This window comes from Gossypium raimondii, chromosome 9, assembly GCF_025698545.1.
Source record: "Gossypium raimondii isolate GPD5lz chromosome 9, ASM2569854v1, whole genome shotgun sequence".
Lineage (NCBI taxonomy): Eukaryota > Viridiplantae > Streptophyta > Magnoliopsida > Malvales > Malvaceae > Gossypium > Gossypium raimondii.
This window is the reverse complement of record NC_068573.1, coordinates 39,039,756-39,058,703: the sequence shown is the minus strand read 5'-3', so window position 1 is coordinate 39,058,703 and position 18,948 is coordinate 39,039,756. Positions and strand designations below refer to the sequence as shown.

General features: G+C 33.4%; 1 protein-coding gene across 5 annotated transcripts; it reads left to right on the top strand.

Moving 5' to 3' along the window:
* The first annotated feature begins 5,272 nt into the window (after nt 1-5,272).
* LOC105799562 (kinesin-like protein KIN-7K, chloroplastic) lies at nt 5,273-18,948 on the top strand. Of its 5 annotated transcripts, none has more exons than XM_012630195.2 (24): nt 5,273-5,421; nt 5,901-6,179; nt 6,269-6,366; nt 6,970-7,059; nt 7,909-7,961; nt 8,860-8,925; nt 9,006-9,059; nt 9,216-9,275; nt 9,783-9,861; nt 10,195-10,262; nt 10,571-10,633; nt 10,838-10,942; nt 12,451-12,555; nt 12,697-12,804; nt 13,083-13,229; nt 14,833-15,015; nt 15,157-15,315; nt 16,094-16,324; nt 16,571-16,711; nt 16,819-16,941; nt 17,027-17,080; nt 17,387-17,434; nt 17,571-17,762; nt 18,110-18,948. In XM_012630195.2, exons 2-24 carry the CDS (start codon nt 5,932-5,934, stop codon nt 18,611-18,613), a joined length of 2,979 nt encoding a protein of 992 aa, XP_012485649.1. In that variant the 5' UTR covers nt 5,273-5,421; nt 5,901-5,931; the 3' UTR covers nt 18,614-18,948. The 5 variants fall into 5 exon arrangements, with proteins under 5 accessions (XP_012485649.1, XP_052476355.1, XP_012485648.1 ...); XM_012630194.2 differs by having other exon boundaries at nt 5,333-5,512; XM_052620394.1 differs by lacking the exon at nt 5,273-5,421 and adding an exon at nt 5,578-5,704.

Below are 18,948 nucleotides of genomic sequence, written 5' to 3'. Positions count from 1 at the left end.
TGATTAGCCAACCATAACATTGTTCATAAGGCCATTTTCCCTTTTGTCGTTTTGCTATCTTATTGCTTCCTCATCTATAAATAAGAGACTTAGGGTTCCTTATAAGAAACTTTGCTTTTGTCTTTCTTGAGTATTTTTTGTTCTTTAAGTGCTATTTTTCTCAAGTTTGTTCTCTTTGCTTTAGAAACTTGTAAAAAAGAAATCATTTGGTAAGCTTTTGCTTCATTTTTTTATTATCCTTTTAATCTCTTTTGTTTGCCTTTTTTTGTGCTTTCATTATATTCATGATAGGCCTGTCCGCAATATCTAGTAAGGGAAAAAGGAAGAGACAAGGGGATGATATTCCTATTATAAGTAATTGGATCCCCTATATTGCCACAATGGAAGATATGCAACATGTTCTTTGTTTGAAGGAGAGTGATTTAGTTGATGTATTAGAGTGAAGTTACAACTTTGTGAAGGAGTTGAACTTATCACATATTGTATTGTATATTAATAGTGATTTACTCTGAGGAAAAAGCACTACAAACATAGAAAAGCTTTTCAAACTGCATAACTAACTTCTGTATCTGTCTTTTTTTATTTTACTTTTCTATGTGTTACTTTAGTTGCAAATGAACATGCAACTGTTAGACAAATTCAAGGAACTTTCAGTTACAAATATTTACTTTACTTGATTGATAAGATTTATGTGAGAAATTGAATATTGATAATGGTAATATATCGTAAAAAAAAGAAAGAAAAATAGAACACACAAAACTTACGTGGAAACCTTTTCGGGAAAAAACCACGGGCAGAGGAGAAGAAAATTTACTATGTCGAATTCGAATGATACAAGAGAAGAGACGATTACGTCTATTTATAGATTTAAAACATTATTCTAATCAAAGTCAAATAAAAGTAATGCAGTAGGGTTAAAACACTTTATGACATCAAAGAACAGGATTTTGGGTCACACAACTCTAACAATTAATTAATTATTACTTATGGCATCAAAGAAGAGCTTTATAAGAAAGAAACAAAAGAGGGCTGAGTGTGATACTTAATTACCATTTGATCAAAATTACCTTTGTTGGTGCAAGAAGATTATGATTATTTGTTTCCATTGGTAAGATTCTTCATTTTTTTTAAAGAAATGAATATTGTTGTGTACTTGTAATTGTTGATTTTGGGAAATATTTACTTGATTGATGAGATTTATTAATGCTAAGGCATCAAAGAAAGGCATTATAAAAAAGAAACAAATGACAATTGAGTGCAATACTTGATTATCATTTGATCAGAATTACCCTTGTTGGTGAAAGAATATTATGGCTATTTGCTCCATTGGTAATATTCTTGCATTTCTTTTTCTTGAGAAACGAGTATTGTTGTGTACTTGGTAATTGTTGATTTTGAGAAATATTTGCTTGGTTGATAATATTTTTTAAAGATCACTTATGGCATCAAAAAGAGTATTATAAGAAAGAAACAAAAGATATTTAAGTGTGATGGTCAATTATCATTTGATCAAAATAAGTTTGTTTCTCGTAACGCTAAAATCAAAATAAGATCATAGAAATGTTGTAATATAATCAAAATAAGTTTGATAAATGGTTTTCTTTGAACACCTAACTTGGTAAATGATAGACTATAGTTAAATAGACGAGAAACTATTGATTATGAAGCAATAATTGACCATTTTATAGAAGGTAGAGAGAGAAGGACTACCTTGACTACCTTGGATTAAGGTAAACCACTATCTTTTAAACAATCGAGCATGATTGCATTGGCTAAGATGTGAATGTATTTTCTCTTTGTTAGATTAAAACCTTCTATGCATCGATAAAAGCTACTTGAGCTAGGGTTGTTCTTTTGTATTATATTTTGCTCGACAAAAGGATCAATGTAAGGAATTGATTCTTAATCAAATGGATGTTTGCAAAGGAAAAGAAAGATGAAGAATATTTACAAGCGAAGGGCATTATCAACTACCATATTTACTTTTAGTTTGTAGGTATTCATGAATAAATGATTCAAAAAGAAGCTGAAGAGGCTATGTATACTAAAGCAATGAGTGATGGATGATTTAGGCCCATTGGTTTAGTCTTGGGATAACCAACATTTTAGCCAATACCTAAACCACGAGCATTTTAAAGAAGATCGATAATTTTTTGACCATTATGATCAATGCATGACTATACACCACAAAGCATATTAAAGTGTAATGTACCACCTACACAACCTCCATTTACATGTGAGGTATTGTCATCATCGATGTAAGAAGGGTAAAAGTATCATAAAAGCCTTTATACTAAGAGTCAAATTTCATTTTGCCTTCTTTACTAAAAAATGGGTAAATTAGTCCATATACATTAGATCTGTGCATTAGATTAAAGAGCAAATCAATCATTTTTATTAAAATTTTCATCTATTTATACTATTAAAAAGTGCCTCTTGAAACAATAACCAAACAGTAACATGTGGTGTGCCACATGTACGTCATGTTATTGTACAAGGACAAGTTTTTAATACTAATAATGGAAAATTTTAATAATAAAAATAGATTAAATTTTTAACAAATATCAATTTATTCTCTGATCTAATATATAGAAACTAATTTAATTTTTTTTGAGTAAAAAAGAAAGATATATTCTAACTCATAGTATTAGGGATAACATTCGATTGAGTTGAGTCGAATCAAGTAAAAATTGTTTGAGTTAATTGAGTTGACGAATCCTATTTTAGTAATCGAACTCCATTTGAAATTTTCTCGATCGAGTCAAAAATTTCGAGTCAAGTCAAGTCAACTAATTCTATTATTTATACTCAATGTTGCATTTATATGCATCGATGATTTAGTTAGTAGATGAAATACAATATTATTTAACTAGATAAATAATATAATAGTTTTACCTAAGAGACGATTACGTCTATTTATAGATTTAAAACATTATTCTAATCAAAGTCAAATAAAAGTAATGCAGTAGGGTTAAAACACTTTATGACATCAAAGAACAGGATTTTGGGTCACACAACTCTAACAATTAATTAATTATTACTTATGGCATCAAAGAAGAGCTTTATAAGAAAGAAACAAAAGAGGGCTGAGTGTGATACTTAATTACCATTTGATCAAAATTACCTTTGTTGGTGCAAGAAGATTATGATTATTTGTTTCCATTGGTAAGATTCTTCATTTTTTTTAAAGAAATGAATATTGTTGTGTACTTGTAATTGTTGATTTTGGGAAATATTTACTTGATTGATGAGATTTATTAATGCTAAGGCATCAAAGAAAGGCATTATAAAAAAGAAACAAATGACAATTGAGTGCAATACTTGATTATCATTTGATCAGAATTACCCTTGTTGGTGAAAGAATATTATGGCTATTTGCTCCATTGGTAATATTCTTGCATTTCTTTTTCTTGAGAAACGAGTATTGTTGTGTACTTGGTAATTGTTGATTTTGAGAAATATTTGCTTGGTTGATAATATTTTTTAAAGATCACTTATGGCATCAAAAAAGAGTATTATAAGAAAGAAACAAAAGATATTTAAGTGTGATGGTCAATTATCATTTGATCAAAATAAGTTTGTTTCTCGTAACGCTAAAATCAAAATAAGATCATAGAAATGTTGTAATATAATCAAAATAAGTTTGATAAATGGTTTTCTTTGAACACCTAACTTGGTAAATGATAGACTATAGTTAAATAGACGAGGAAACTATTGATTATGAAGCAATAATTGACCATTTTATAGAAGGTAGAGAGAGAAGGACTACCTTGACTACCTTGGATTAAGGTAAACCACTATCTTTTAAACAATCGAGCATGATTGCATTGGCTAAGATGTGAATGTATTTTCTCTTTGTTAGATTAAAACCTTCTATGCATCTGATAAAAGCTACTTGAGCTAGGGTTGTTCTTTTGTATTATATTTTGCTCGACAAAAGGATCAATGTAAGGGAATTGATTCTTAATCAAATGGATGTTTGCAAAGGAAAAGAAAGATGAAGAATATTTACAAGCGAAGGGCATTATCAACTACCATATTTACTTTTAGTTTGTAGGTATTCATGAATAAATGATTCAAAAAGAAGCTGAAGAGGCTATGTATACTAAAGCAATGAGTGATGGGATGATTTAGGCCCATTGGTTTAGTCTTGGGATAACCAACATTTTAGCCAATACCTAAACCACGAGCATTTTAAAGAAGATCGATAATTTTTTTGACCATTATGATCAATGCATGACTATACACCACAAAGCATATTAAAGTGTAATGTACCACCTACACAACCTCCATTTACATGTGAGGTATTGTCATCATCGATGTAAGAAGGGTAAAAGTATCATAAAAGCCTTTATACTAAGAGTCAAATTTCATTTTGCCTTCTTTACTAAAAAATGGGTAAATTAGTCCATATACATTAGATCTGTGCATTAGATTAAAGAGCAAATCAATCATTTTTATTAAAATTTTCATCTATTTATACTATTAAAAAGTGCCCTGCTTGAAACAATAACCAAACAGTAACATGTGGTGTGCCACATGTACGTCATGTTATTGTACAAGGACAAGTTTTAATACTAATAATGGAAAATTTTAATAATAAAATAGATTAAATTTTAACAAATATCAATTTATTCTCCGATCTAATATATAGAAACTAATTTAATTTTTTGAGTAAAAAGAAAGATATATTCTAACTCATAGTATTAGGGATAACATTCGATTGAGTTGAGTCGAATCAAGTAAAAATTGTTTGAGTTAATTGAGTTGACGAATCCTATTTTAGTAACTGAACTCCATTTGAAATTTTCTCGAATCGAGTCAAAAAATTTCGAGTCAAGTCAAGTCAACGAATTCTATTATTTATACTCAATGTTGCATTTATATGCATCGATGATTTAGTTAGTAGATGAAATACAATATTATTTAACTAGATAAATAATATAATAGTTTTACCTTTTAATTTAATGGTAAATATTTATCAAAACGATATAATTTTATTTTATTTATTTAAATTTTTGGATAACTTGAATTATGTAACTCATATTCGAGTTAAACAAAAAATTTAATTTTTTATTTGAGTTAATCTAAATAACTCAAAATATTTAATTTAAAATTTAAAATTTTTATCAAAATTTTCCAATGGAATCAAATTTTAGTGGAAAAAAGTTATTCCTGAAGATGAACCTACTCATTTACCGAAAGTAGAGTGAGATGGATTACTTTGGTATCGCGCCTATTTCCATCTCTAGACGTGTAAATGTAACAAATGGATCAACTTTTAATTCAACGTGTCGAATGGGATCCAAAACACTGCGGAATGGTTTGGTTGGAAGACTGAAAATTTTGTTAAAAGAGAAAAAGACTGAAAAATGCTCTTGGACTTCAACCTTGATGCCTTTGAAAGGCATCGCTTCCAAGGCAAGCAAAAAAGTTCTTTTTTTTTTCAACTTTTTGATCTATAAAAACTCTCTTCTTTTATTATCCACAATGTTTCTCTGATACTGCCAAGGTGAGCTTTCTTTTAGTCATTTTGTTTGGATTAAAGAGGTGATGTTTTGAGGGAAAAACAAAAATGGGTTTTATTTGCTTTACTTTCTTTCATTTTCCCCCTTTCAGTCCTCATGTTTTTGTGATTGATTGGTGAGAAAAGTGAAGATATAAAAGTAAAAGAAGTTGAATTTTTTTTTTCGCACTATAAAAAGTAAGTTATCTATAAAATTGACTACAATGTTTGAAACTTAAGAACTTTGAAGCAATTCAAAGTTCTATTTCTGGAAATCAATTTTGTCACAATTTAGCTATTTCGGCAACTACTTTCTACTTAAAAAAAAACCATGAATTTTATGTTTTCCACTTTCGAGTTACTTTCCTCATTGATTTTTTTTCCTTGGGTGTAGAAGAGAGTGATTTTTTTTTGGTGAGGTGAAAATGTCCTCGAGAAGAGAGTCGAAACTGAAGAAATCAGGTTTAAGCAACTCAAAAGCTGTAAATTCGCCTTCGTCTTCCACAACTTCGTCATCCAAACAATTCCCAGAATTATATATCGATGGGCAGAGCTCACCGGCATCTTCATCGGCTCGAAGCAAGCCACAATATATTTACTCTGACAATTTGCACGCGGATGCCGACCGATCCAAAGAAAATGTCACTGTCACCGTTCGGTTCCGTCCTCTCAGGCATTTACCTTTGCTTTCCTCACCTCTGTTTCAGTATTCTGTTCCATGTATCTGTTTGATGACGGCTTTGATTGGCGTTTTTGGATTAGTCCTAGAGAACTTCGTCAAGGGGAGGAGATTGCGTGGTATGCAGATGGAGAAACTATTGTGAGAAATGAACATAATCAGACTACAGCATATGCATATGGTTAGTTCTGTAGATTCTTTAACCGAATATTTTTTCTTCTGTAAAGAAATTGAATGATCCTGATGCACTTGATTGAAGAAACCTTTAGGTTTTACTCAGTTACATCCACTAAACACCGACTAATGAAAACTAATAAAATTATGTTGAGGAATTTCCAGTGCCAAAGAGCTGGAGAAATTTAAACCATATGTATATTTATAACATTGGTATAGGTTTTTAGGTTGCTTGTAACCCCTAAAACCGTTTTATTCTTTAACCCTTATTTCCTTAATGTCAATTCCCTCGATGATTTACATGTGAACTTGATATTCTTTACTTGGACACGTTTTTGTTTCATTTTTTATATTACGTATTGAAACATGTTTCAGCTAAGGTTTATGCGTATGTGTGAAATAGCGCTGTGTTGCTGTATGAAGTTTGTGAAGTATGTGCTGTTTGAGTTGTATATAAATTTAAGAAAAAACTACTTTTTCTGTCATTTTTATCTTAGGCATCTGACTTATTGACATAAAGTATACATAATATCTAGTGACCTTTTTCTTCTTTTGGTCAATTTTTTTCTTTTAAATCATTCTACATCTCACTTAATTTATGTGTTCCTAGATCGAGTGTTTGCCCCTACAACTACAACACGCCAGGTCTATGATGTTTCTGCTCAGCATGTTGTCAGTGGGGCCATGGAAGGCATCAACGGTATTTTGTAAAGATACCTCTTCTTAGCAAACATAGCCTCTTAATCATGCACCAATTGCTTGAATTTATATCTGATGGAGTACAGTGTCCTTATTTTCTTGATGATTCTTTGCTTTTCTAGATAGGAAAGGGAATTCATCATTTTTGAGTAATCAACGGGCCCCAAAAAAGTTAATCTAGTTGATAACCACATGTTAAGCTAATGTTAAGGCTTTGAAATTTACTAGTTTTGCTATTTTCATGCAACATTGGCTGATAGCATATGAATGTTACAAATTGCTTGCATGTACTTATCCATGAGAAATTAGACTAGGCAAGGCTGTTGCTGGCTTTGGACCTGCCTTTTTGGTGACTCTTTCAGATTCAGAAACTTAACAAGATGTGAGGTATTTGCAAGGCTTCCTCCCAAGCAAGAATGATTCTGGCGACTTAGGCATATAAGTTGATTTGTTTAGGCTTTTAGAGTGTAAGGTTTTCAGAGTGCTGGTGCATGTCATTTGCTGGTGACTACTGTTTTATCATGTTCAGAGCACTGGATTGAGGCCTAGTTGTTATTTCGCCCTATTTCAGCACTGCACCCTGTAATCACTCTGTAGTTTAACTTTGGAAATCTCAGTTTGATATTTCTGGTACCAATAGATTTTTTGCCAAGGTATCTGGTATTGTGAGCTTCCTTGGCAACTACTATTTCAAGTTAGAAGCCACCTTGCCTTCTCCAAATGGAGGTACCCACAGGGTTGTGTTAGAAGCTGATGGATTGAAACCAAAGTTATGGCCTTTAATTTGTATTTTTTTTGAAGCATTTCTGTTTGTATAGCTTACTGCTATGGTGTTAAATTCTGTGCGCAGGCACCATTTTTGCTTATGGCATGACAAGCAGTGGGAAGACTCACACGATGCATGTAAGACTAAATAATTTTCTACATCATTTCCTTATCTTGTCTGGTTATTGTGGATTCCTGGATGGTCTATCCTATTTTAATTTCATAATTATAATTTGATTTTATGTTGGTTTTTCATTTGCATTCTTCTGACCAAATCTTCGGCTGTTTTTGTTATCACATGTCAATGAAGAATTGATTTATTAATTACTCTAACCTTGTAGTAGAGAATTGGGTAATAATTAGTTGCTTTTGGATATAGGAGCAAGAAGGGGTCATTGCAGCAATTTTTTGAATTAAATCAACAATATCTTGCTCTTCTACTAGTGTCATTGCTTCCACACTAGAGCCTAGCTACCTTTTGTTTCTATTTTTGCAAATTCTGTTTTCTGAGAAGTCTATTACATGGTTCATTCTGAAGGGTTGTGGACTCTTTTATATAACCTTATAAGTTAGTGATCAAGTGTTGAAACTGCTCTCCCTTAAGTAAAATCTATTTTATTTATCTTCCTCTGTGACATGCTTACAACTATCTGTAACTAAAGCAGCAATTCCTGTTCTTTGTCCGTTAGTATCTCATAAATTTGATTTGTTTCAACAGTTGAGCTTAGCTACTTATTTCTACCTTTGCAAATTATATTTTCAGAGAAGTGGTAACCATGATTAATTGAGAACTATCAATTGGAAACATTTTATATTAACCTTGATGCATTCAAGGATAATGATTATGTCATATTAAGGGTATGATTTACTATCCTGCATCATCATATCTATCAAATATTTCTGCAGCTATGGAATTTCTTTGACAAATCCTCATGTTTCCTTATGAAGTATTCACTGTAAGGAAAGGGCAAACCATGCATTTCTAATTTAGAATACAAGTAACATGCTTAATTTCATCTGATTGCTGAAATGGCAGGGTGATCAGAGGTCACCTGGAATTATACCATTAGCAGTGAAGGATGCTTTTAGTATTATTCAGGAGGTACCGTATGAGATGTTGACTTATTTAACTTCTATTTCTTGTTCCTTTTTATGGATGCTAATGGGCCACTTATGCTGTAGACACCAAACCGGGAGTTTCTTCTTCGTGTTTCATACCTGGAGATCTATAATGAGGTGAATTTCTTCCACTTTTTTCCTTAGCTATTAGCCTGATATTCTTTCCTCTGTCTTGACAGACTTCCTTTTCCCTTGACAACTTAGGTAAACTATCTTCAAATCTGCATTGGCTTTTATGCAACATCACTATTCTCAAGGTTTTTATCTTTTCAGGTTGTTAATGACTTATTAAATCCAGCAGGACAAAATTTGAGAATTAGAGAAGATGCTCAGGTACCTTTTATTGGTTATGATATCCTTGTTCAGTTGTTGATATGGTTTCTATGTCATTCTTTACCTTATAACGCTTCAATATCTACTTAGATTGACTTCAGTGAATGTGGAAATTATGTTAATTGGAGATTCATGCTGAGCTTTTGGCATGATAATGTTTCAACATCCAAATGAGGCCAACTATAGTTTATGACCGTATAATTTCAGCTTAGTATCATAATGTTTCAGAATGATAATGTAGCAAGTACACATCTATAAAGTTGCCTAGTGGCTTCTTGCCATTTGTGCATTAAGGAGTTTGCTGTTTTTGCGTTGTCTTAAATTCTGCATGAGTTTCCACTTCTTTTATCTTGGATATTTTTGGTATTTTCTCATAATATAATATATTCCTCTTATGAATAGATTGTTATTGGTGTATGCAATTTTGCTGTTAATATGGGCATGCCTAGTGTTTTTTTGCATGTTTGAAAGTGTATTATTTATCTATTGCTTGGTTTATGGCTTTAGGGAACCTTTGTTGAAGGAATAAAGGAAGAAGTTGTACTATCCCCTGCTCACGCCCTCTCACTTATAGCAGCTGGAGAAGGTAAAGCATGCTGGCATGTTTTGCTATATCCAGATCAAATAGAACTGAAGATTGTTTAGAGCCTTTTGAACCCTAGCTTCAGATGATATGCCTTATCAAAACTAATCTTATCTATGAATTTTTGAGCTGGATAAATGACTAAATAGTTTCCTGGCACAGAAAATAGGGGGCTCATGCACATCATTTGTTGATGTAGATATGTATATGTCTGTGGCTGTCCTCTTCATTGCACCTCTTGTTAATGTTTGTTATTTGGGCCATTGCCTTTCCTTCTGCAAGCTGTAATGGAACTTTTTTCAAGCAATGTGATTAGATTTCGTTCTTTTTAAACAGAGCACAGACATGTTGGATCAACAAATTTCAATCTACTCAGCAGCAGGAGCCATACAATTTTTACGTTGGTATTTCACTATTACTCTGCGTCCTTTAGAAGTTCCTTGTTCCCCGTTTTCTAGTTTTAACACTTTTAAGTGAAAAAAGGTTTTCAGATACTGTTTTAAGTGGTATTAATTGCAATCTTTTCATCTAAGAATTTGTGAGAAATAATGTTAACACCTATTTTGAAGTGTGGATATGTGTTATATGATGTTAATCATTTTTGCTATTGTTCTGATTTTGGATGGTGTATGTGAGTACTTGATGATCATTGACATGTTCACAAATTCACCGCCACAACTGATTATATTTCCTATGACTACCTTGTCTACAGACAATAGAGAGCAGCCCGTATGGTGAAAATAGTGAAGGTGAAGCAGTAAATCTATCACAGCTGGTAATTTCTACAGCCTTAGTTCTGGGACCAATTTCAGTTATTTCTTGTTACTTCTTTCTATTTCCGGTTTTGTCTTGTTTTTTATTTTATTTAGATATGTTTATCCTATTTTCTATTTTGGAAGGAGCTAAAGATTTTAGTGTTGACTTATCACACTGTTGATCAAAACATTTTACTTTTTCCTTCTTTTATGCATACATGCAGAATCTCATCGATCTGGCAGGTTCTGAGAGCTCGAAGGTTGAAACAACAGGCATTAGGCGAAAAGAAGGGTCTTATATCAACAAAAGCTTGCTAACTCTAGGAACTGTGAGCCCTAATTTATTGTTCTTTTCTGGTCATAGTGGAAATTGAATTGTTTATTCATTCAGTTTTCTCTTTAATCTCTAACTCAATAGTTGGATCATATGTAGTTCATCATTTTTGGCGTGTGCGAGATCACTGTCTGCAGGGGCTAATCCATAAATTTTTTTTTGGGGGGGGGGGGGGCACGGAATTGAATTATAAATTTTTAAGGGATCAAAATTTAATTTTATCATTATTGAAGGGACTAAACAGAATTTTTTTCAGGGGGGGCAAAGTGCAATTTAACCATATATTAACTTATAATTTAATCATTTATGAGAGGGGCTGAATTACGATTTTTCCATTTGAGGGGGGAAGGGCCACAAGGCCCCTGCCTGCCCCCTAGATTCGCCTCTGACTGTCTGTGAATACAGTTAGGTTATTTAACTATATGGTAACTTTAACAAAGCATTTGGAGAGAATATATGCAATTACAAAGCAGGATAACATCAAACAAACTTCCTATTTAATATTTTCTGTCATGCGTGTTATCTTTTTCCTGCTCAAAATATTGTTAAATTTTAAAGGGATACACCAAAAGTGTTTTTCTTATGTTACTAGTGTAGCTGTTGACTGAAACTAGTATAATGTATGGTATGATTTTAAATTTCTTTTTCCAAAATATGCTTGCTGAGATGTTGGTTTCTTAAATTGTTAAAACAAGTTTGTAAGAAGCACAATTTTCAAACTCATCATCGATAAACTCACTAGATTCGCCTCTGACTGTCTGTGTATACAGTTAGGTTATTTAACTATATGGTAACTTTAACAAAGCATTTGGAGAGAATATATGCAATTACAGAGCTGAGTAACATCAAACAAACTTCCTATTTAATATTTTTTGTCATGCCTGTTATCTTTTTCTTGCTCAAAATATTGTTAAATTTTAAAGGGATACACCAAAAGTGTTTTTCTTATGTTACTAGTGTAGCTGTTGACTAAAACTAGTATAATATATGGTATGATTTTAAATTTCTTCTTCCAAAATATGCTTGCTGAGATGTTGGTTTCTTAAATTGTTAAGACAAGTTTGTAAGAAGCACAATTTTCAAACTCATCATGGAAACTCATGCTTCTGTGTCAAGTACCTTTCCTGTGTTCTGTGTTTTTTTATGGTACTTAAGACCAGTAGACATACGAATATAAGACGCTACATGACTGAGCTAAAATTTTTTATTGTCATACATTTTTGAGTTTTTAATTGGACATGGGTGGTTCTGAGATGTATTCTTTAACATTTTGTGTTATGTTAATCGCTCATGATATTTTAGAGCACATGCTTTGTTCTTATAACAGCTGAAATTTACTGTGTGCTAGAAGTGAGGACATAGACATGTCATTTACTGGATCTTTGTCGAGCAATAGTACTTTCTCTTTGTTCCTATATATATTTGTCAACACTATCGTAAATGTCTCTCTTATGGGATAAACATTGCTTAAAATATGACCTTTTTTTTCTTTTCTTTTTGTAGGTTATTTCTAAATTAACTGATGGGAGAGCCACTCATATACCATATAGGGATTCTAAGCTTACCAGGCTGCTTCAGTCTTCATTAAGTGGTCATGGGCGTGTATCTGTAAGCATACTTGGATGCCTCTGTTGAAAAACATATCTACGTTAACAAAAGATATTAGAAATGTCATGCATTTGTTTCCATGAATTTGTCATACTTGCTTATTGGTGTTCTTTTTTGTTTCTTTTCTGTCCAAAATTTCAGCTCATTTGCACTGTAACTCCTTCATCAAGTAATAGCGAAGAGACACACAATACATTGAAATTTGCCCACCGTGCTAAACACATTGAAATCCAAGCAGAACAGAACAAGGTATGCATGTGTTTCTATTGTATGTATATATTTTTTAATAATTGAAGGGGGTTATGCTAGGGATTGAACCTTTGTGCCACTAGGCTTAAGGGTTGTTGGCATATTGTATGTGCTTAATATGTACATATATGTGTGCATGAATTGTTTTGCGTGCCTGTGTGTACACTATGGGTGTTTATACATGATGCACACACCACACACCACACACCACACACACACACTTACAAATATACTTATTCAGGATTTTCTTTTTGTAATTTACTTTGTCAAAAATGCAGATTATTGATGAGAAATCACTGATCAAAAAGTACCAAAATGAGATACGTGCTTTGAAGGAAGAGCTAGAACAATTGAAGCGGGGTATTCTAACCATTCCTCAACTACATGATATTGGAGAAGATGATATTATACTCCTAAAGCAGAAGGTATTTGTTCTATTTTGACTACAATAACTGAAATTTTAATGTATTGTATTTTGGTCTAACCATAAATCTACTCCAGGGGTAAATTTTGTCTTTTTATGTAACTATGTGATTTGAGATAGTAGAGAGATGGGCAGTAGTACAAAACGCTGACTCCTTGTAGTAGTTGTGGTTAAAGTTTTGACATATCTTAGCAGTGTGTCTTCTTTCTTAACCAGTAGTGAATATTTATTTGTGGGGCATGTTGATTGTGAAGTTATGTTTTGTCTAATATTGGTTGTCCTCCTCACCTACTCATTGCTGTATTATGGATTATTCTGTCTGATCAAATATCATCCAAGACTTGTCAGCCATTGATCATTATTGTTCCTAGCACCTAATCACCCATTTGGTTAGTATAGCTTTATGTGTTTTGAGTAATCTTTTGCATAATAATCAGTCATTTTGTGTGTTTTGAGTAATCTTTTGCATAATAATCAGTCATTTTGATTTTGCTATGTTATTTGATCCTTTTAAGCAGTTCCAATGATGCAAAAAGTAATATGTTTGACCCATTAGCTGGAACCCCACTTTTTGGCTTTGCTTGTATGAAGGACTGAAAGGAGTGAGGATGGAAAATTTGTTAAGATCCATACCACTTTCCTACTTTATAGCTTAACCATTAGATTAACAAATTTTCTGTCCTCGCTCCTTTCTGTCCATCATACCATGCAGAGCCTTCAAGTATTTTCTAGAGAGGCTTGTAAGCTTATTATAGATCTGGTTACCATATACTAAGTACTGACCCTGCTTACCTGATTTTCTTTGCAAACTAATAGCAGGTGTCGGCAAAGTAAATTAAAGAAGGTTTTTCTTCTACAACATGGTTTTTGTTCAGCAGGCTTTTCCATGATTTCAATAAAATGACTTTTTTGTTGTTGCTAAACATTTTGAACTTCTTTGTAGGTTGCCAATCTGTGGATTTCTACTAATGCAATCTTCCTAGTCTTTGAATCTTTTGATGACCATAGAATACACGCTTGGGGAGAATAAAGTACCAATTATGGGTGCTTTTGGTAGAATGAGAAAATAATGACTTCCTTAATATGGGGAAAAACCATTTTCTTTTTAATTGCCGACCTTCCTATCCTGCCAGTCTTTTGGCACTGCACACAAGATGCTTAGTTGAGATTGAATACTGATGTGAAATCATAGGGGAAAGACAACTTCAAGATATTTATTTCTTAAAAAATCCAGATTGATGTTATCTCATGGGCTCCTGTCACGTTAAATTGGATTCATTTACATTAGATTTCTACTCAAAAACATATGATAATAGTGTGCTTGGCATATTGCTGGCGTAAGGTGTGAACCTAAAGAACAAGAACCTTGAATTTGTGTCCTATTAAAATGTTTCTTTTACTTCTCCTTTCCATTTCCCTTTTAAATAAAGTAACATACGTTTTTGATGTATCATTTTTATGTCTCATTTTAATCACATGGTGTCAGGTTAATTTATTTGATGTAAAATAGTTCTTGAATCATAGCTGCTAATTTTATCCCAAAGGGGAAAAGAAAGATGAATCACATCTTGACTTTGACAATTCATTTGTTATGATCTGTAAAGCTAGAAGATGGTCAAGTCAAGCTGCAATCAAGGTTGGAGCAGGAAGAAGAAGCGAAAGCAGCTTTATTGAGCAGAATACAGCGATTGACAAAATTGATTCTTGTCTCTACAAATGCTTCACAATCATCAAGGTTACCGCAACGCCCTGGGCCAAGGAGGAGACATTCATTTGGAGAAGAAGAGGTATGATTGTTGATCTTATTTACTTTCAATGTTCATTCTTCATGTTTTTCTTGATGGATGGGAGTTATTTTACACACTAAGTCTTCCACTTTGACTTAATCTGATTGTATCTAATTATACTTACGTATATCTAATGCACAGCTTGCATACCTACCACATAGAAGGCGGGACATGACTCTGGATGGTGAGAATGTTGAATTGTATGTTTCCCTCGAAGGGAATGCTGAAACTGGATGTGATACATTGAAAGAGGAGAAAAAGGCCCGAAAGAATGGCTTGCTAAACTGGCTTAAGCACCGAGTATGTTTGTTTTAGTACTCTGTTCTCCTAATGTTTATGTTTATTGTTTTATATTCAAAATATGAGCTTTGGGGTTCTTGATAAAGTTGCTAGGATAGATTAGTGATGAAAAATTTCTCACCATCTGATCTTACATTCATTTCAGCAACTCAGCACACACCAAAACAAAATTATTTGGTGTCTTACTTCTCTAATGATAAAAGTTGCCATTTGTTTCATTAATTTCAAGCGTTGGCAGTGGTTTCCCATCTATTATCATGGGAGATCTGCATTAAACTGCAATAGTCAACATTTTAAACAAGAGTTCATGATTTCTATTGATATGCTTATTAAGAAATTATAAAGAAGCCTTAGCTGCATTTTTTTGGCTTTAATATTCTTTTTCCTCATTTAGGTTTATTTGTTTAATAATTTATTTTTGCCTTATAAGGTCAGTGGCTTTGCACTTCTCTATTGCTGAACTTTGCTACACCAATATATCCTTTAATTGTGGTAAAAATGTAAAAATTGGTAAAAACCTTAACTAGAAAATGGATAGAATAAAACTTAGTCTAGATGCTTGAAGCAAATGCTCTTTTCTTATTATTATTTTTAAAATTTCACAAGTGATGCTCGGTATAAAGGGCTAAAGATAAATAGTTCATGCAAACTAAATAACATCATGCAAGCATTAACACCTACTAGTTGGTTTCAGTTACATGAATAGTTTCTTATGAAGCATGTATAGATGTAGATCTCTTTCCTCAATAGCTTATATTAATTTATGTTTCCTCTGCAGAAACGTGATAGTGGTATGGAGTCAATGATGAGTGCCAGTGATAAGTCAAGTGGAAATAAATCTAATAGTACCCCTTCAACCCCTAAATCAGGAAGTAAAAAATTCAATTTGGAATCTAGGCTTTCCCAATCCTTGTTTACAGAAAGTTCTCCATGCATGGATCTTCTCTCAGATGCTAGACGGCATAGAGAAGTTCCAGAGAACGATTACCTTGGACAAGAGACACCTTTGGTATGCAAATATATTTTGTTTCCACAACCGTTTTTATTTCTTTTTCTATTGCACATGTTAGTCTTGGATTAATCTCTTTCCTGCTCTGACTTAATTAAACGTTTCAAATTTACAGCATACCCTTACTGTTGCAGAATGTTTTTTAACCACTGTTGTATTTAGAATTTGCTCTGACCTCAGTTATCTCCCCTTTTTTTGGTATCATGCATGGTTCAGCAAGTATATTTGATGCCTTGTTTATTTCAGACAAGCCTAAAAGCAATCGATCAGATAGATCTACTAAGGGAACAGCAAAAGATTTTGTCTGGAGAGGTAGCACTTCATTCAAGCACTTTAAAACGATTGTCTGAGGAGGCTGCAAGAAACCCCCTGAATGAACAGATTCATGTAAATACTGGCATCATGCTTTCTGTGTTATTTGCTTTATAGTCTCCCTGGATATTGGTTCTTTCTTTCTTCTTCCTTATTATTTTTATTATTTTAATTTTTTCTAGGACAAGATGAAAAGGATAAGTGATGAAATCAGGGGAAAGAATGAACGAATTGCTTTGCTAGAAAAGCAAATTGCTGATTCCATCATGGTTTCAAGCAATATGGAGAAATCAGAAATATCACAAGTAAGTTTAGCTTTTGTTGTTGGTTCCATAGGCCATTTGCCGCATCCTGCAACTCCATCTTTACTCTGTTTTATAAATGCTACAGTTTAATGTTGCTGAATTGGTGGCGCAATTAAATGAGAAATCCTTTGAACTTGAGGTAATGTATGCTTCCATATATGTTTCAAATGCTTTGCATGAGTCTCTGCATTGTATAGTAAGGGCAGTTGAGTTAATCACGTTAAATTTGGTTATACAATGTTCTAGTAACCTAACTGTGGACTCAGCTCACAAGTTCCTGCATTTTATAGTATAGGAATCTATAGAACCTGCTTCAGTGACCAAGTTTAACTACAGGAGTTGGAGGCAGCAAAGAATTCTTTATAACATTCCTCAACCTTTTTCCCTTTGTCCCTTTGCTTTGTCTGGATTTCTCTTATGAGTCTATTATTAATTCTGTTTCCAGGTTAAAGCTGCGGACAATCGGATAATTCAAGAACAGCTTAACCGGAAGGTAGATATACCTACTCAACCTATGGTTTTAAGTAATAATTGTCCCACACTCATGCCTTGCAAGTAACATCCCACACTCATGCCTTGCAAGTAACATCTCTTTCTGGGGTTCCATTCTAACTTCACATTTTTACCAGATTTGTGAATGTGAAGGATTGCAAGAAACAGTTGCATCCTTAAAGCAGCAGCTATCTGATGCACTAGAATCACCAAATGTCCGTTCTAAAGCCTCCTATTCCCAACAATTCGCTAAAATGAATGGCCTGCAGATGGACAAAGAAGTTGCGGCACCAAAAGAGATTAGTAGAGATTTGCTTATAAAAACACAGGTGCTTTTAAATGCTCAGATGTGGTGCTGATATGGTACCTTACTCGAGTGTTGCTATCTTATTAAGGCCAAGTCATGCAAACGCACACAATTCAGTCATTTGCACTTGTCCCCATGCTCTGCTCTTTTTGATGATTGAATATGTCTACATCTTGTTTCTCTGTGTCTCGGCAAACATACAAGGATGCTATATGCAGTCTTTATGTTTCTATTCCCAGATTATACATCACAGCGACATTAGCATTTATGATTAGCGTAGCATCAGTTTTATTCTGGGTTCACTTTTTACTGATTTCACTTTCATTGCAGTAAATGGTGTAAGCTAATTTCCTTGTTTTGCTCAATCAGGTGACCGAGATTGAGGAACTGAAGCACAAAGTTGTGGGACTAACTGAGTCAAAAGACCAGCTAGAGTTGCAGAACCATAAACTGGCAGAGGAGAGTTCATATGCCAAGGGGCTAGCCTCAGCCGCTGCTGTGGAGCTTAAGGAATTATCAGAAGAAGTTGCTAAACTAATGAATCATAACGAGAGACTAATGGCAGAACTTGCTGCAGCAAAGAATCCTCCCACACAACGTCGAACAAGTACACTACGGAATGGTCGAAGAGAGAGTCTGACCAAACAACATGACCAAGTTGGATCATCCTCTTATTTAAAGAGACAACTGGCGATGAGCAAAGAGAGAGAGCTTTCGTATGAAGCTGCTCTTCTAGAGAAGGATCAACGTGAAGCTGAGCTACAAAGAAAGGTTGAAGAATCTAAGCAAAGAGAAGCTTATCTAGAAAATGAACTTGCAAATATGTGGGTTCTCGTTGCCAAATTAAAAAAATCCAATGGAGCTGATACTTAAACTGTAGTTTCCGAATCAACTAAAGGGAACGACTGGTTCAGTTCAGGGCACAGTTTATTCACAAACAATAATTCGGCTTCGGCTTTGATTTAGTATTTGGTTTCAGAGAGTAGTGTCCTGAGAATGTTGTGCATTGCATGTAGAGGGGCCATTGTACATTCCATAGGAGTTTTTTCTTATTCATCAAATTTGTTGCATCTTTTGGGTTCTCTTATCCATTGGGGCATTGTATATGAAAAGCTTCAGTTTTTGTACATGAGTTTTGAAGCAGTGCAGCTCTCAAATGTGTAGTTTTGCTTTTCATCAGTTAATTTTCATATCTGTTTCGCTGTAAA

Coding starts and splice junctions, on each gene's coding strand:
- LOC105799562 (XM_012630195.2), top strand. CDS start 5,932: ATGTCCTCGAGAAGAGAGTCGAAACTGAAGAAATCAGGTTTAAGCAAC. Junction 13,230..14,832: donor TTATACTCCTAAAGCAGAAG/GTATTTGTTCTA, acceptor TGATCTGTAAAG/CTAGAAGATGGTCAAGTCAA. Junction 16,712..16,818: donor CCCTGAATGAACAGATTCAT/GTAAATACTGGC, acceptor AATTTTTTCTAG/GACAAGATGAAAAGGATAAG.